The sequence below is a fragment of the Xiphophorus hellerii genome, chromosome 5, assembly GCF_003331165.1.
Source record: "Xiphophorus hellerii strain 12219 chromosome 5, Xiphophorus_hellerii-4.1, whole genome shotgun sequence".
NCBI lineage: Eukaryota > Metazoa > Chordata > Actinopteri > Cyprinodontiformes > Poeciliidae > Xiphophorus > Xiphophorus hellerii.
Genome location: NC_045676.1, coordinates 32,192,851 through 32,209,939, shown reverse-complemented (window position 1 = coordinate 32,209,939; position 17,089 = coordinate 32,192,851). Strand labels below are relative to the sequence as shown.

The window sequence follows — 17,089 nt, the reverse complement described above, 5'->3', positions numbered from 1 at the left end:
ATTCTGAGGCTATAAACTGGAGTTAATATTCAACCACCTTTATTGGTTTACACAAACGTGTGAAAGATCTTTCTATTTATCTGAAGTGCAAATATGACTTAACTCCTTTTTACCACAGACTGAATGATGATTAAAGTTTATCTTTGCACAGTAAGGAGAATGTTAAGGGCGTAAAACATCTCCAAAGCTTCCTGCTGGAGAACTTCAATGTTCATCATACACAGATGTCGTCTACTCGCTGTTTTTTGGGAGCAACAAAAGAAAAAAGAAAAACTTTACTTGCTGTAGTTTCTCTCATCATGTCACCTCTTGTGTCTTCTGGTTCTTATTCTAGACATTTATACTTCTTAAATAAACAACCACTTATAACATTAAGTTTATGAAGTTCTGCATACATTGCATTCACATTTAAGCTTCCCTTCATGCTTTACCTTAATGTCAGATGTATGGCTCCCTCTGCTGGCCCAGTTGCTCATCTTTACAGCAGAAATTCAGTTATGGCTTTAAATTAAAGAGGAAGTTTTTTAAAAATGGGTGTATGACAGAACTCTCATTTGAATTGTTTCATTTCTAGATATTAAAATCTCAAATCATAATTTTTACCTGGCATAAAAGTATTAACTTACTGTACATAGATATTTTAAGATCAGAAAAAATCCATGAACTTCACAAGTTACAGGACTGCTTGTCTTTAAATACGGCATAAACTAATGCAGTATTCCACTTATACTGCACTGCAACTTATAACAACTTATAACGGGAACTGCACTTATAACAGATTTCCATTCTAATGACAGTCGCGAGTCTGATGGTATTCTTCTATTGTCATTTAATCCGTCATGATCTACTAAACAGATTAAGAAAAAAACCTGACTGAAAACTGCTGAGTGGCATTTCAGTCATGGTGGGTTCTTCAAACGGACTTCAAACCCAAGAACAGACCAACTGTGAAGCAGGGTGGTAGCAGCATTATGCTGAGGGGTTGTCTCGCTGGCAGCGGTAGCTCTTCACCCTACACCCACAGATGGAAATCTGAAACTGGATCCCAACTGGGCCGTCCCACCGCAAAGGATCATAAACTCAACCAATCACAAGACAAAACCAGATAGAATGTATCAAGTTTATAATAAACCATAATAGCATCAACATTTTCAATACAAAACCACATTTCCTGACTTCAACCATTGTATGACCCAAGTCCGTTCATGTTGATAAAGCCTAATAAGACTGGGAGATGTTTTTCTTATTGCGGCGAGAAAAATGTCTCCTGGCTGCTGCTCTGTGGTTCCTCTGAGCCTCAGTCAGTCCGTCCACCGCAACGCCTGACTCACACTGCAGCGCCGACTGCTCCTTCTGCTCCTTCTGCTCCTCTTCCGCCTCAGTGCTCTGAGCCGCTGAATCCTTCAGCCACTGCTGGTAGTAACCACGGAAACCATCTATGTGCACCAGGTAGTTGTTTCTGGATTTGTACTGGGATTGAGCAAAGAGAGAGGGAATTAAAGAGGGGAATTATGAGAAATAAGCAACATCTGAAAATGACATTAAAGAGCATGATACTGGAAGGTGTGAAAAACAATATTATTTAAAATGATTTATGCTGGGTTGTTTTTATTTTTTGCTCTGACCTGGTTGTAGTTGGGAGGATATTGCGCAGCAAACTCCAGCTGCCGGATGATGACCTCATTAGGCCACACACTCAGGTCCTTCATGCTCTTCAGGAGAGTTTTCAGGTAGATGTAATCCAGTCTCCGAGTTGCCCGGCCAATCAGAGCAGAGAACACATGGACATTGGGCCGAAATCCTGCATCCTGCAGAAACAATCAGAGATAAGCAAACCAGTTTACTACCCGTCAAGTGGTTAGAACAGCTGTGTGTATTGTGTGCAGTGTCAGGTTGTTTAATGTCACCTGCATGTCTGTTAGCAGCTGCAGACCTTCCTCCTGCCGATCGCAGCCTAATGCCAGACATCCATATGTCTGAATATTCAGGCTGACATTCCTCTGTCGCATCACATGCAGCACAGCCTGGGGAGAGTACTATATATACACACGCATAGTTTTTCATAACATATACAGTAGTCACAGCCCTTCGCCTTTTCCACATTTTGTTATGTTACACACAAATACCCCGTTATGACAATGCATAGAAGGTTTTTGAATTGTGTGCAAATGTATTAAAAATAGAAAGCCAAGAAATCGCAGAATCACAATAAATATGAACCATAAACACATGGAAATGCATATTAGATCAGCCAGAAAACTGCACTCAGTGCACCTCTAATGATGTGTTTTAGAAAATGTCAATCACTGTCTTGAACTTAAAGTTACTCCAGATATCTCTAGCTAGTACAGGTGGTAGCTTTATAGAGTAAGAGTAATTATGCAAACATTGTCTCATGTTTTCATGTAGGTCAAATATAACTTGCACAGATGGACACCAGCAACTAGTTCAAGGGGATTTGACACTCACTTCGTTTCTGATTGGTTTTGTGTGTGCTGTTACCTTTACATCCTCTGGGTTGCTCACTCTGACAGTTCTGCGGATGGCGGAGTTAAAAAATGCGACGTCGAGCTTCACCTGATGCTGCTTGGCGGCCTTTAACAGCATCTGGAGGGACTGGTGGCCAGGCTCCATCATGTCAGCCAAGAGCGTCAGAGTTTTCAGGTCTGGACTCAGTCCATTAGCCTCCATCTTGTCTAGGAACCCTTTAGCTCCACCAATAAGGGCCAACCTGTCAGAGGCTGTGTCTACAGAGCTGAGAGCGAGCATGGCCCCTCTTCTGCCTTCAAAAAGGTCCAGCAGATTAGGGGCTGTAGAGTCGGCTACTATGTCAGAAGGCAGTGAGATGTTTTCTGTTTGTCTGACTGGCATAAGATGGGTGGGTTTCTCCTCTTCACTGAGCTTGTTGTTTGTCTGACTGTGTTGAAGAAACAGCTGCCTCTCTAGAAGGTCGATGTCTATTACACCCTTGTAACTGGCTTCTGACGCATCTTCCTTTTCCCTCCAAATTTCATAGTCAGGATTCAGCAGAACACTTGATGCTAAGGCTGGATCACCAATCCCACAATCCCTGGCTGTTCGTAGGAGCAGAGTATAGTTCTTTGAGTCTGGGACAATCCCCGACCGCAGCATCTGACGCCACACCTGCAGTTAACAGAAGCAGCAAAACGACAATCTTTAAACAACAAAATAAGAAATGCTTTGTTTTGGACAGAATATTCATTTATTTACATTTTCTTCACACATCTTTATCAGCAGTGCCAATAAGTGGAGGGAGCTATGTACTGTATACTCTCTGGTTCAGTCAAAAGCAACTAAGTTATTTGGGCAGCATTTGAAAAGCACTAAAAATATTCAGTCAGTTCAAAAAATGCTCACCGCTCCGGAGAATCAGAATTACCTGCAAAGCCAGTCTGAATCCTGTGTCTTTGTCCGTCAAACAGCCCATCAGCAGGTAATGAAACGCCTCCTGAGTTACAGCGTGTCCATTTTTCACCATTTCCTACAAACACAAGCAAAACTCTTCAACAGACGCAACGCAACGTCTTACACCCTGACATGAGAAGGCCGCTGTCGTACCCGGAGTGTGTGAACACAGGCTTGGATGTGGTTGGTGATGGCGTGGGTCTTGAGCAAAGCGTGGTACGTAATGGTGCTCAGAGGGTAGTTCTTACGCAGGAGCTCTTGTTCCAGCTTCAGGGCTTGCTGGAGTCCGGCTTGCTTCGATGGCGACTCGGCGCAGGCGTTGAACAACGCGGTGTAGGTTGCATCTGTTGCAGCCAGACCTCGCTTTTTCATCTGAAGGACACGGCAACAATTACACACAGCATTACAGAGGTCACTGACTGGGTCACTAGGAAGGTCTGTAAACTGGAGGGTTAGACTCCAGAGTATGAAAAGTTTTGGTATACGCAATATTCAGGCTTAACATCCAACGAATTTGGCTGTTTGAAAATATTTCCAGTCAAATCTTTTTTTTAAAAAAGCACACAAACAGTGAGATTGTGTAACACTAAAATAGCACCACTTATCTGGATTCCCACACTTTATCCATGTAAAAACTACAAACGTTTTTCAGACTCAACTTTTCAGATTTTACTATTCTTTTTGGTCATTTAAAAACATAAAATCTCAAAATACTGGAAATAAATAAGAACTACAACAAGGAAGAAAAGAAAAAACAGGGATGATGGCAGGGGACAAAAATGACAAGAGGCAGATATTAAACTTTACATCGTTGTAGAGCTTGAAGGCCTTTTTGAGTTGTCCAGCTCGACCACAGCCTCCAATGAGCACAGAGTAGTTGAACTCCTCCGGCTGCAGCCTCTCCTCTTTCAGCATGTTGCTGCTGAAAACATCCAAGGCCTCTTGCAGCTGTGGAGCAAATAAAAACATTAATACAGAGAAAAGAGGTGAAGGAAGTCGCAAAGACAGCTCACTAAGGCAAACCTTGTTCTCTTTGATAAGTCTCTTGCACTGTAAGAAGTACCAGTAGGCAGTGTTTCTCCTCGCAGTCCTTCTGTGGGGTTTCTTCAGCTCCTCATCCTCCTCCATAAAATCCTCCCGGTGTCGCAGGTTCTGGATGTCCGGGCGGCTCTTCCTGAACGACCTCCTGGAGGAAATGTCCTCAGACAAGGAGCCGAAGTTTTCCCGGTCAGGTGAGGCTCCAGTATCCGTTCCGACAGAGGCGGACAGGGACACAAACCTGACAGGGAGCCGACATAGAGCCGCTGAGAGGACTGCGAACCTGCGCTTTGGTATTCTGAGACCTCCTAGATGTGTTTTTAGAATCCCCGTCTCCGAAGGGAAAAAAGAAACCCTGGTCACAGATATTTTACTCCAGTCTCGTAAACATCTAACAGCTAACATCTTTAAGCGCTTTCACGGTGGTGACTCTCTATCTCTAAAATAAATTGAAAGTCAATTTATTTTAAAATATAAAATCTCAAATTTTGTTTGGAGGAAACCATGTTGACCTGAACGACCATGCTTCAATGACGCAGTAGTCCAGACCTGAAAAATAGAAACCGAGTCATAATTTAGAGAACAAATTCGCCAGACTTTAGCAAACAAACGAGGATTTAGACGATGTAATGTGTTCACAACATATGGTTCTGCTTCCTGCTAAACAAGTTGTCAAAAAACTCCTTCTAGTCCCACATTTAATCGATTTTATCATCAATGTATTATTCTGTCTGCCGTGATGCTAGACTTTTCTGCACACACTGCCCTCTACTGGTCATAAAGATAATTGCATGGGGTACACTCTCAAAACGTATGAAAAACCCCCTGCCAATATCGGATCATCAACAACCTTAATCAAATTAGGGTTTTTTTTTTAAGTTAAATATATAAAATTGGGTATAACAATGTAATGTATTTGATTATTATCAGGATTTCTGGGCGCTAAGTTCACTTTAGCCCACACTACATCTAATGAAGGCTCCATATGTGGAATGTCTCTACTCCGAATTATATGTAATGCCAGAGGTCTGGATGTGTGCTGCAACAAAAACCGATAGTCTTGAAGCAAAACCAGCTGTACCTTTAACAAAATAAAATAGTTTATGAAGTGGATGTATTGTGAGAAGGTCCTGTAAGGGGACCCCACCATCTTAAAGGTGATTTTACTTGCAAATAAAAGAAAAAAATGTAACTGTCCTGAAAAGTAAATAACCTTCCCTCCCCATAAATATTTTTCTGTCCTAAGAAATTAAACTACACAACTGAATCATTATAAAAAAAATAAACAAACAAAAAAACAGAAAGATGCCTTTTTGATAATCATATTTTTATGAAATACTTCCAGCATGGCACAAAACAGTTAAAATATCAGACTAAGAGCTTCCAAACAATGAACATAATCACTAATAAGGATATTTCTGTATTAAATAGAATTAAACCAGGTTTGATTCATCAAGGAAAACTGGAAATGTTTGTGGCTTAATGTGAAGAATTAATATGCAACAGAACAATTACACTTTCATTCATAAAAATCATATTTTGCACATCTTTAGGAACAGACCATTATTATAAGTGGACTTTTGTTTAAACTTCCAGTTTGTAGAAAAATACATGCACACAAGAAATCATTTAAAAACTCCAAAAAAAACCATTTGTTGTGTCACAGCTGAATTTACAAAGTTTCATTCTCTACAAATATTGTTGGCACTTATTTTAAAACAGAAACTAAGCAACTGAAATGATTTATTATTGGGATGCGCGAGCAGCACCATGTGTAGATGGACGACTAAACAAACCATTATTACCCAAAACAGTTATGCTGATGTATTTCTTTTACACTGCTGATGTTACCTAATCAGAAGCTTGACAGATAGTATTCCACTAAATTTTATTTTCAGCAACAGCAATTACGTTACAGATCACTGGTGATGTCACATGGGTGATAAATGTGGAGGCTGCGCAACGTGGCTCTGAAACAAAGTTATCCGATCCAGCAGCGTCAGTGAGATGCCCCTGATGACGGAGGGCAGGTCCTCGTGTTGTAGCGGGTAGATGACCACACTGAGTGCCGAACGCTCAGCTGAAAATCTAACAGAAAGAGAAAGCACAAAACTGACTTCTAGTTTATTGGATGATGCTATAATCGCACCATCGAACCTTCTGACCAACACCAGCAGGCAAGGTGGACGTTTTCCCCGAGGACACAGCGACAGAGGCGGAGTGTTGGTCAGTAAAAATAACTTCTCTTGATTATTTGCTCAACTTTGTTCTGCCATGCTCATCACCCAAACATACATATCATGAAGAAGAGTATAAACCCCATAACATTTGATACTGGCATGGCAGTGCCCCCTAGCGTTTGGACATGTAATACAAACAAAACAAAGGCCCAACGAGGAGCGGGAATCGAACCAGCGAACCACCAGTTGTAAAGAATTTACAATTGGTGGGTCGGTGAAAAGAAAATTATAAAGAAATGGCAAGGCGTTTCAGAGTCATCACACTGAAACGCCTTTCTGTATTTATTTAGGTAATATTTATCTAATATTAACACATATTCGATAGTTTGAAACACTGAAGTGTGACACAACAATAAAAGCACAAGAAATCAGTAAATACAACTTAATCTTCACTTACCTGTCCAGCAGGGACTTCTGCAGTGTCCGACAGGCAGCCAGGGTGCCGCCCATGAACATGTGGCACATTACAACATGGCAACACCGCTCCATGAAGGTCTCTGTGGCCAAAGAGTCGAAGGTGCCGCTACGGGAGATGATACAGAGCCGCTGCAGGCGATGGCAGCTGGACAAGGCCTCAAAGAAAGACGCATTGGCATTTAGGTATGGCTGCTCTAACCTGAAACAAAGATGAAGACTTCAGATTTTCAGCAGAAAACCACACTGTGAGGATGGATGGATGGATCTGTTAAAAGACGATTAGATGCACAGATAGACAAAAAATGGTTGGATGAATGGAAGGACACATTCAGACAATGTCAGAAAAAACTGCTTCAGTTCTCATCTTTTGGTGTTCTTATTGATAAGTTGCAAATCTTAAGATTAAATTCCAGCGTTTCCTTGACTGCATATAAATCCCAACTTGACTGAGATAATGCTAGCTAAATTGAAGACTACATTAAAGGAATATGTGGTTATGTTTATGAATTCACCATCCATGCACAGCCAAATGTTTCTGAACAAGGAAAAGAAAAGTCGAAGACATCCTCTGACCTGAGCTCCTGCAGCTGTGTGCACTGTGTAAGTGTCTCCAGCAAGGAGGCTGTGTAGTTCATGGTTTTCAGAGATCCCAAGTTGGCTAAGGACAACACCCGTAGGTCTCTGCACTTCCTAGTCAGCTGTACCAGTCCAGTTCCTTTGAGGACTCCAGGGAGTCCAGCCAGAGTCAAGCGATGCAGCCGAGGTAAAGCGTCTAGCGCTGCTAGGTGCACATCTCCAACTCCTCGCGCCCAAGCGCACATCCCACGAGGCTCCACGCTGGCACGGGTGCACGGCTCGAGCCGAGGCAGCGCCGATGCAAAACCTGGACCGATGAGCTCAAAGGTTTCTAAAAAGTGACAGCCAGCTGTGAGCAAAACCAGCCCAGAAATGCTGTCCCCGGCGAACGAAGGCTCCGAATCAGGTCTGTAATTCTGGAGACCCACACGCGGGGCCTTCTTTAGTCCCTGGAACAGCAGTGAGGGAGTTGAGCCGCGCGCTGAGGTGTGATTCAGATTTACACCATCTGACAAAGCGCAGGCAGGCAGGGTCAGAGACCGCAGGTGTTTGAATCTGCCCAGGCTGGCACCCAAGTGTGTTTGTCCGTCCAGCCCAGGTGAGCACTCGTGATGATAATGCGTGTGCATCAGGTTCAGGTGTTTAATGTTGGAGCAGGTTGCAGCCACCTGGCCCATTGTCTCAGCAACCAGCTGATCCTCCACACTCCTGCACTCCGAGTACGGAACATGGTTGATCCCGCTGAGGTTGAGGCTGACGAGCTGAGCGGCGTCTCTGACTCCGCCGCCAAGCAGCGACTGGAAGACCTGCGGCCACAACGCAGGACAGCGGCTGAAGCTCAGGTGCTTGGGGCTGTTTCCCTCCAGAGCTCGCTTCAGGGACAGTGGATCCAGCCAGGTGCGTGGCAGCTGCAGCGCCACCAGGTCTCCGCGCCGACCGAGGCTTTGAGCCAGCGAGGGAGCAGCGGGCCAGTGAGCCGGATTGGGACCAGGAATTGAAACCAGGAAAACTCTGAGGTGCTTTGGAATGTGAACGCTAAACACGGCAAGGTAGAGAAGGAGCAGCGTCTGGTTCACCTGGTGCAGAAAAGACATCGATTGATCTCTTAAAGCGTACATTACAGGAATCAGACGGATAGTTTAACAGGAATCCCAAATAACTCACCTCTCCTGGGGCCAGTCTGGCCGTGAACTCCTCCAGCTGTTCGTAATGTGGCACGCTGCTCTGGCCGACCATCAGCTGACAGCAAACACCGATGCCCTCTCTGGTCACATCTGGAATGTCAAACTGCAGCATCAGCCTGAAACACAACGGCAAACATTCAACTCTAACACTGTCCAAACATACACCTCACAGCCAGTGGAACAGTTGATAACAAAAAGAGATTTTTTTGGAAGTCGTTTATGTTTTTTCAACTGAATTAGGATTATTTTGCATCGCTGAATCCAAAAATGACATCCATTTTTCTCAGTCAGGTCAAGTTTTTATTCTAATTTGATTTAGAAAAATCGGATCTTCTGATTAAATTGATGACATTTTTGTGACATTATCAGTTCATTTCCGTTAATATTTCTCATCCAAAAAAGGTTTTAGGAGAAAAAACACTGTTTTCTAACAAAGTATTAAATAAATGTTATAAACTTGGACTTTACTATTAGACAGTTATTGACAGATTCATATCATCAATGAAGACAGTTACTGACCTATGAGGCAATCACTATTCTGGAAATGCACAGCGATGAAAATTCTTCATACTCTGTGTATGAAAAGCTGGATGTTTGTTCTCTGGAGAGCTTTATGAGCTCCTATTGTTGTCTGTAGTGATACAAATAAGTTGTAACCCCTTTTCAGTTATCAGTTTTAGTGATGTCATTACAGAAATAGAAATACAAAGAGCATATGTATCTGTGCATAATAAGACCTAACCTTACAATTTTCTCACAATTCCTTTGATCCCACAGACTCTTACTTGCGAAGTTGAGCACAGCAAGGCACTACGCCATAGCTCGGCGTAAACAGAGTCTGTCTCAGCTCCGTGAGGCGGCTCAGTGAATCAACGGCTTCCGAGCTGAGCAGTGCGGAGTTGAAACAGGACCTAACATCAAACGCCAGCGATCTGAGCAAAGACAAAGAGGATAAGAGACGCGACAGGCAAAGGGAGGTGAGGCGGCAGCCGGTTACATCCAGATGTGTTACTCCTCTGCATCGTGCCAGTTTGTCTAAGGTGGAGGCTGACAGCCAGTAGCAGCTGTTGAGGCTGAGCGATTGTACGTGGTTGGCTAGCAGCTTTAGAGTGTGACGAACCAACTGATCGTCAGCCTGGAAACAAAAAATGAAAAAACAAGGCTTATTATTATTAAAACCAGAGCTGCTGCCTGTTTTACACTTCAATGTTAGGGAAGGTTTTATGACTCATGAGCACCTGTACAGATATCTCCTAAAAAAAGTGTATTTGATATGCTGTGCATGTGGTTGTTTCTGACCTAAACACAAAGTTAAAACAAAGAATTTCTCAGTCCTGAAATGTCTTATCATCTCCAAAGAATGTAAGAGATTTTTAATTCCTTTACCCGATATTCTTCCGAAAATCTGACGTTTGTGAGCAGCATCTTGTCGTAGCAAAGTGTGTGTAACTTCTGGCAGACATTTGCCACATTAGTCAGCAGGTCACACACTGGAACATGACGAAGGATACACAACAGGATCTCATCAGACAGATCCGACATCCCAACCGAGCCAGACGACATGGTGTCCTGGTAACAGAAAGCCTGACAGAGAGACAAAAGATCCGTTATATCAGTCAGTTAACGAGACAGCTCACTGAGATAACCCAATAAAAGATATTGTAAACCGTAACATTTGTAAATATGTTGTTGCTTCAACCAAGAACCAGTCAAAGTGAGGACTGCTTCTGGTGACAGGACTGCTGATAGAATTCTGCAGAATCTACAGAATCAAATTTCCTGACACTCAGTAAAGAAATGCGGTTCTTTTTAACCTGAGCTAGGAAGCTGAAGGAACTAACACTCTTTTCCTTTCAGGAGCTCAAAAGTAAATGCCTTCCATGTTCTGGTTCATCCATGAATCCATTATCTACACACTTATCCTTGCAGAGTAGCAAGGGGGGGCTGGTGCCCATTTCCAGCGGTCAACGGGTGTCTACTGGTCCACTGCAGTTCAAGAATATCCAACAATATTTCACTTATTTGCTTTAATGAACACCTGGGCTGTTTTATCTGTATGTGTTGGATCATTGTCCATCTGTATTTAGAAACGCCGCCCCAAAGATTTGCCTGCATTTATCTGGATTTGGGCAAACGGTGTGTTTCTCAAAACCTAACGATTCACTCAACTGCTTTTGTCCTGTGTTAATATTAAAACATCAATGCAAAGAGGCCAGCCTGAGTCTCACCAAAGCTCTTATCGTAAACACTTAAATTGTAGTTGTTGTCGCACAATTCAGATGATCTTTGTCTGATATCACAATAACCTGAGCTAGGAATTTATGACCTAAAAATAAACATGACGTATAGAGCAGATACTTTTTCACACTGCGTGTACATTTCCTGTGGCAGAGTGTATGTGCCCTACATGATGCTACAGCACATGCAGTAACTTAGATTTTGTACAAAAAAATATGCTGCATAATCATTTATGATAATAAATGATTTTTCATAATAAAAAGAAATGCATCGTCGACAACATTTTCTTACTTTTTTTTTTCTTTTACGCTCTTAATCCACCAGACCATTTCAAAATGCCTACCAGTCTGTTTCTCTATATCTGAATATTAAAACCCTCCAGGGTAAACTAAGCAGAATGTCTTGATCTTAGAAGCGATTAAATTAACAAACGTTAGTTAAGATATCTAGCCCGCCCTGTTAAAACCTCTCCTACCTACCTGCTCGATCTGTCGATCCATTCCCTCCATAAACCCAGGTACAGTCTCATTCATGACTGGTGCGTTATTTCTAAACATTGATTAGAAATTAAACCCTCGTGCCTTTCATGTTCCAGTCCTCCTGCTTAAACACCGAACCACAGGCTGCCGTTAGCTGCTACACGGAGGATATTTGCGGCTGCACCAAAGGGAAGATCTTAATGAACGTACTAACTTCCTGCTGGTCGTTCTCTTCTTCGTGATTTGTATTGGCGATTGGCAAAAACTATAAGTAGCATTACCGCCATCTAAGTTCATGAGGATTCTATCTATCTATCTATCTATCTATCTATCTATCTATCTCAGACAGACAAAAAGTAAAAACAGAAAAAAATAAAACAAATAATCATGCCCATTGACATGCAATTTTACATAATTTGTTTGAAAAGGAACAAGTAGAAGATACAAGATCTTATGACTTTCTGCCTCTCGTATACTCATCAACCTACAAACATCTAAATCTCCCCACACCAGATGAACTATTAAATTGAATGATTCTTAAACCTCACATTCTCATCCTGAAAAGGAGTGGTTAAGTAGGAGGGATAGCTACACCCTTCAGAGGGTGGTTGGAGTTTGTGCTTCAAAGAGCCAGCCAGCAGGCTAGCCAATGAGCTACAACTGTAGTTCAGTCACTGCTTAACCAGGTAGATAACGTGTCTTACCTGAACAAACCAAGGATATCCAATTTTAAGATAAAAAGTTTTGCATTTCATTTGGAATTAAAGTCCCAAAGTCAGATAGAAAAGGGGTATGGTGATTAAATTGTTCAGTCAGTAATAATTTGGGAATTAAGCCACATCATTGGCTGGTGTTAGTCCACTGTTTGGTCTCAATTATAAAGTCTGTGGCGCCATCTTTAGAGCACTTCATGCTTCTATCTGCTCACAAGCTTTATGGAGATCCACTTCAATTTTGAGCAGAACTTGGTACCTGTCCACACAGCCACCAACACCTCCATTAAAGACAACAGTCTAGTTGTGCTTGATTGGCCAGCAAATTCTTCAGACCTAAACTACACAAAGAATATGCAGAATTGGCAAAGGAAAGGGGAAAAACTCCAGAATAATAAAAAAATGGTGATGAGCTGAAGGCCACCAATAAAGCATGTTGGGTTTCATTAACACTTTAATGTCAAAGGCACCTCCATCAATGCAGTGATTCATGAAAAAGGAGTCTAGACCAGCTATAAGAAATGAAGCTCAACTCCTTACACAGAATACACGTGAATTATGTTGCATAGTGAATGAGTTTACATTTTTAATTTATAAAATTTTTATAACTGATTTTAGATGGAGCTCTAAATCAAAGCTAAACATAAACATAAGTGTACCATGGTGAGTCATTGACCCATGTAACTGCATCATAAATTTCAAGATAAAATGCTTGATGCATGACAGCAGTGTTTAAACGTATGAGGCATTAATACTAGTTGTACAGAGTTAGGCCAGTAACATGTTTGATTTTAGATGCACATTTAACCACCACCCCCCCGACACCACTCAAGATCAGGCAGACAGAAATCTCAAACATGTGCGCTTTATTGGGCTGTTGTGTACATTAGAGACTTAACACCCCATGCACAAACCTTCATACACCTCAAAATGTAGAAGTCCTTTTTGCATGATGACAAACTGGACCAAATATTAAGGCTGAGTACGACAAAAAATAAAGTTCAGATTACATAATTTACACATTAAGCAATACACAGTAAGCCCAACAGAGAATAAACCTTCATAGAGGCAAATAAGGTAGTGAACAAAGACATCTGGAATGACATACACAACTGACATGTTTCACACATTCACACCGCCAGGGATGCTCTTTACTTCCTGTAGTGTCACCCCATCAAGGGCCATAGTGTCATAGCCAGAGTGATGACAGAATGGAAGAGGTGTCGGCTCAGCACAGTGTGTTGGTGCAGGTATGCAGAACCTGTTTGGGCTGGAGCAGTGTTTTTTTGGGAAGGTGGCAGGTTTAGAACTGAAAGTCTTTTTAGAAGCACTTCCTGTGGACGATGCTGGGGCCAGACTCATCATACTCCTGCTTGCTGATCCACATCTGCTGGAAGGTAGACAGGGAAGCCAGGATGGAGCCTCCGATCCACACAGAGTATTTCCTCTCTGGAGGAGCGATGATCTGGAAAGACAAGCAGCAAGTTGAAATTCAGAACTCTCCATTGTTCAGAATGTTTCAGTCCAAAGGCATTAAGGTCTTGCCATGTTCTATCTTACCTTAATCTTCATGGTTGTGGGGGCCAAGGCAGTGATTTCCTTCTGCATGCGGTCAGCGATGCCAGGGTACATGGTGGTACCACCAGACAGCACGGTGTTGGCGTACAGATCCTTACGAATATCCACATCACACTTCATGATGCTGTTGAAGGTAGTCTCATGAATGCCACATGATTCCATACCTGTTAAGCATAGTGATTTGTTTAAAACAAAAAATAAGTAAAAATTGCATTCAACTGTTAAAAGATTAATGCAACTTACCCAGGAATGAAGGCTGGAAAAGGGCCTCTGGGCAACGGAACCTCTCGTTTCCGATGGTGATGACCTGGCCGTCGGGGAGCTCATAGCTCTTCTCCAATGAAGAGGAGGAAGCAGCAGTTCCCATTTCCTGCTCAAAGTCCAGTGCAACATAGCACAACTTCTCCTTGATGTCACGCACAATCTCACGCTCAGCTAGAGGACAACAGGTTTTGACATGGTCAGGGCATAGATTACCTTAAGGCAACTTATTCCAGTGAACAGAGAAGTTTGCTTACCTGTGGTTGTGAAGCTATAACCCCTCTCAGTCAGGATTTTCATGAGGTAGTCTGTGAGGTCTCTGCCAGCCAGGTCCAGCCTCAGGATGGCATGAGGCAGAGCATATCCTTCATAGATGGGCACCGTGTGGGTCACACCATCACCAGAGTCCATGACGATACCAGTGGTTCGGCCAGAGGCGTACAGGGACAGCACAGCCTGGATGGCTACATACATGGCAGGTGTGTTGAACGTCTCAAACATGATCTGGAAGGAGAGGGGACTGTTACGCACTGAATTCAAAAGTCCTGAAAAAAAAGTTAGAAAGACAGAGCTTTGTCATTTTTAGTCAAGCAGAAAACCAGATTAGTCAGAACTAATCTACAGACGTGCAATTTGAAAACTTCATTGCCCATGCTGCATCTAGTCATTTATTCAGTGCAGGGAAACAGAAACCTGAAGAGATGAAAAGTTCAGCTCAGGGAAGAGAAACCTACAAGTTGAGGAACAGGAGGAGTTTAAGACCAAGAAATACTTAAAGACAGTCTTGCAAATAGAAAGCTTTGAAGAGACATTACACTAGTTACCTGGGTCATCTTCTCCCTATTGGCTTTGGGGTTCAGGGGGGCCTCTGTGAGCAGCACAGGGTGCTCCTCAGGTGCAACTCGCAGCTCGTTGTAGAAGGTGTGATGCCAGATCTTCTCCATGTCATCCCAGTTTGTCACAATGCCATGCTCAATGGGGTACTTCAGGGTCAGAATTCCCCTTTTGCTCTGTGCCTCATCACCAACATAGCTGTCCTTCTGGCCCATTCCAACCATCACACCCTGGAAAAGCAGTGTTTTAGTTTCACCCTATAAGGTTTGCAATCATGTTTTCAAATGAAGGGAGAAGGAGGCGAGTTCATACCTGATGCCTGGGGCGACCAACAATGGAGGGGAAGACGGCACGTGGAGCATCATCTCCTGCAAAGCCAGCTTTGCACATTCCAGAGCCATTGTCAACAACGAGGGCTGCAATTTCATCTTCCATTTTCTAAGAGGGAAAGAAAAATTTAGATCCAGTAGCTGAAAGTCTTGTTGTAGCGTCTGAACGCTGGGTGTCGCAGTTGAGTAAATCCTCGGTCAAATCCAGAGCTGTGAAACAAAAGGCAGTTTCTCGACCGGTCTGGACATGGCCATAAAAGGCAAAAAGTGAGGGTAGCCTGGAGGCAGCAGTGGCACACCGGCCCGGAAGTCATCACGGCAGTAGCCCCAGCCTCACGCGACCCCGACAGGCGGCCACACCCTTCACCGGAGTTACTGGGACAGAATAAATTATCCATATGTCGCATATGCAGTCCCTTAAAAAAATAAAGCTATTTTCTGAAGTAAACGATATCGACCAAGTCGTACAGACGTGGCTTTTTTAGATGCTGATTATAACTTCTCAGCTTCTAATTGCACGCTCAAACCATTTTTAATTTTAAAAAGACAAGTTGCACCTTAACCTGAAAGCCAAGGAATCAGAGGCGTTACTAACGCTGATGCGCAACTGGAAAGCCAGGTCAGTTTTAAGCCAGATTTAAGTCAGTGCGAGCGGTAACATGATGCTTTGAAGTTACCGTTTAAAAATGCAGCGACACTAAGCTGAACACCGACACTGAAAGGTTTTCTGGGGTATCAAATTAAGCCACCTTTAAAGATACGTTTAACGAGATCACAAAACATTGAAGACGAAAGCGACAACAGTACAAAGTCTGAAACCACTAAAGAAGTGCAGCCATAACATCAGCAAAAATCCTCCACATCCGTTGCTCTTACCTCTGCGAAGAAGAGTTATCAGCTTAGTGTCTGGACCGCTGTGTTTAGTGCTCGAGTGTCTGAGGTCGACTGCAATGAAGGCCAACAATTCCCTGGACTTTATTTGCGCTCGAGCTTCAGCCCCTTTCCATATAAGGCAAACTTTCCGCACAGCGCCTTCTGATTGGCTCCGCTGCAACCACTGGGTGTGGAGCATGCAAATACCAGCTCTGCTTGCTGATGCTTGATACTGAAGTACAGAAAAGCGCCACAAAAAAAGAAAAACTTAATCCATATGTAAGTAATTTTAAGAATTAGTTTTATTAAGTCAGCCAAAGGTCAGGGTCAGGGAAATACACCAACCTGTCTATTCCTCCTTCATCATTAGGATTTTAATGGCTTTTGGAAAAAGGCAAAAGTCTATTTTGTCATGATTTAACCCATAAACATACTAGTTTTTTTTTAGTATCCTACCATTATATTCATCATTTGTCTGATTTAGATGAATTAGATGTGTTTAGAAACACAAGCCTGGGCTTACAATAGTTACTACAGATAAACTGGAAAATTACAATCTCAGGTTTGCTGTCAGCCGTGTTAATACACTTTCACACACAATGACAGTGGTCTGAGTGACAGATACACGTGGGCATTTTGAGGTGTGTTTAACATCAAAACTCAGCAGACTGTAAATCTCATTACGTGTTACCACTTGTGTAATAGGTGAGCAGGGAACACCTTTTGGCTTCATGATACATAACAGGTGAGTTGGCATTAAATTATGTGGCCATGTTATGACTCATTTTAATATGCGTGCTCACCTTGCAAACATGGCAAACACTTCAACTTATTGGGGTAAAAACTAAATCTAAAATTGAACAAATATTGTAGTGTTCCTCTTGAGAATGAGAGGCAGGGTTA

The 17,089-nt window shown here is 42.6% G+C and overlaps 3 protein-coding genes across 5 annotated transcripts; all 3 read right to left on the bottom strand.

Moving 5' to 3' along the window:
- Positions 1-1,102: 1,102 nt before the first annotated feature.
- Positions 1,103-5,114, bottom strand: ptcd1 (pentatricopeptide repeat domain 1). Of its 2 annotated transcripts, none has more exons than XM_032562405.1 (8): positions 4,450-5,114; positions 4,234-4,374; positions 3,580-3,798; positions 3,401-3,502; positions 2,503-3,144; positions 1,908-2,036; positions 1,626-1,808; positions 1,103-1,470 (listed from the first exon to the last, which is right to left on the bottom strand). In XM_032562405.1, exons 1-8 carry the CDS (start codon positions 4,867-4,869, stop codon positions 1,219-1,221), a joined length of 2,088 nt encoding a protein of 695 aa, XP_032418296.1. In that variant the 5' UTR covers positions 4,870-5,114; the 3' UTR covers positions 1,103-1,218. The 2 variants fall into 2 exon arrangements, with proteins under 2 accessions (XP_032418296.1, XP_032418297.1); XM_032562406.1 differs by having other exon boundaries at positions 1,908-2,024; positions 4,450-5,028.
- Positions 5,115-5,772: 658 nt separating this feature from the next.
- fbxl18 (F-box and leucine-rich repeat protein 18) lies at positions 5,773-11,792 on the bottom strand. The gene is made up of 7 exons (XM_032562403.1): positions 11,599-11,792; positions 10,268-10,465; positions 9,667-10,016; positions 8,862-8,997; positions 7,695-8,773; positions 7,102-7,320; positions 5,773-6,552 (listed from the first exon to the last, which is right to left on the bottom strand). The coding sequence occupies exons 1-7, from the start codon at positions 11,674-11,676 to the stop codon at positions 6,396-6,398; spliced, it is 2,217 nt and encodes a 738-aa protein (XP_032418294.1). The 5' UTR covers positions 11,677-11,792; the 3' UTR covers positions 5,773-6,395.
- A 1,368-nt stretch (positions 11,793-13,160) lies between these two features.
- On the bottom strand, positions 13,161-16,321 carry actb1 (actin, beta 1). 2 transcript variants are annotated; one of them, XR_004339250.1, is made up of 8 exons: positions 16,190-16,321; positions 15,297-15,422; positions 14,975-15,214; positions 14,408-14,654; positions 14,133-14,324; positions 13,872-14,053; positions 13,517-13,776; positions 13,161-13,476 (listed from the first exon to the last, which is right to left on the bottom strand). XR_004339250.1 is itself a non-coding variant. In XM_032562309.1 (7 exons), exons 2-7 carry the CDS (start codon positions 15,417-15,419, stop codon positions 13,633-13,635), a joined length of 1,128 nt encoding a protein of 375 aa, XP_032418200.1. In that variant the 5' UTR covers positions 15,420-15,422; positions 16,190-16,321; the 3' UTR covers positions 13,161-13,632. The 2 variants fall into 2 exon arrangements, 1 of the variants encoding a protein (XP_032418200.1); XM_032562309.1 differs by having other exon boundaries at positions 13,161-13,776.
- Positions 16,322-17,089: the final 768 nt, after the last annotated feature.

Coding starts and splice junctions, on each gene's coding strand:
- ptcd1 (XM_032562405.1), bottom strand. CDS start 4,869: ATGTTAGCTGTTAGATGTTTACGAGACTGGAGTAAAATATCTGTGACC. Junction 4,375..4,449: donor GACTTATCAAAGAGAACAAG/GTTTGCCTTAGT, acceptor TTTGCTCCACAG/CTGCAAGAGGCCTTGGATGT. Junction 3,503..3,579: donor CCTGTGTTCACACACTCCGG/GTACGACAGCGG, acceptor TTGTGTTTGTAG/GAAATGGTGAAAAATGGACA.
- fbxl18 (XM_032562403.1), bottom strand. CDS start 11,676: ATGTTTAGAAATAACGCACCAGTCATGAATGAGACTGTACCTGGGTTT. Junction 7,321..7,694: donor ACACAGCTGCAGGAGCTCAG/GTCAGAGGATGT, acceptor TCTTTGTTTCAG/GTTAGAGCAGCCATACCTAA. Junction 6,553..7,101: donor CAGAAGTCCCTGCTGGACAG/GTAAGTGAAGAT, acceptor TCTTTCTGTTAG/ATTTTCAGCTGAGCGTTCGG.
- actb1 (XM_032562309.1), bottom strand. CDS start 15,419: ATGGAAGATGAAATTGCAGCCCTCGTTGTTGACAATGGCTCTGGAATG. Junction 15,215..15,296: donor TTGGTCGCCCCAGGCATCAG/GTATGAACTCGC, acceptor CTGCTTTTCCAG/GGTGTGATGGTTGGAATGGG. Junction 13,777..13,871: donor CCACAACCATGAAGATTAAG/GTAAGATAGAAC, acceptor TTGTCTTTCCAG/ATCATCGCTCCTCCAGAGAG.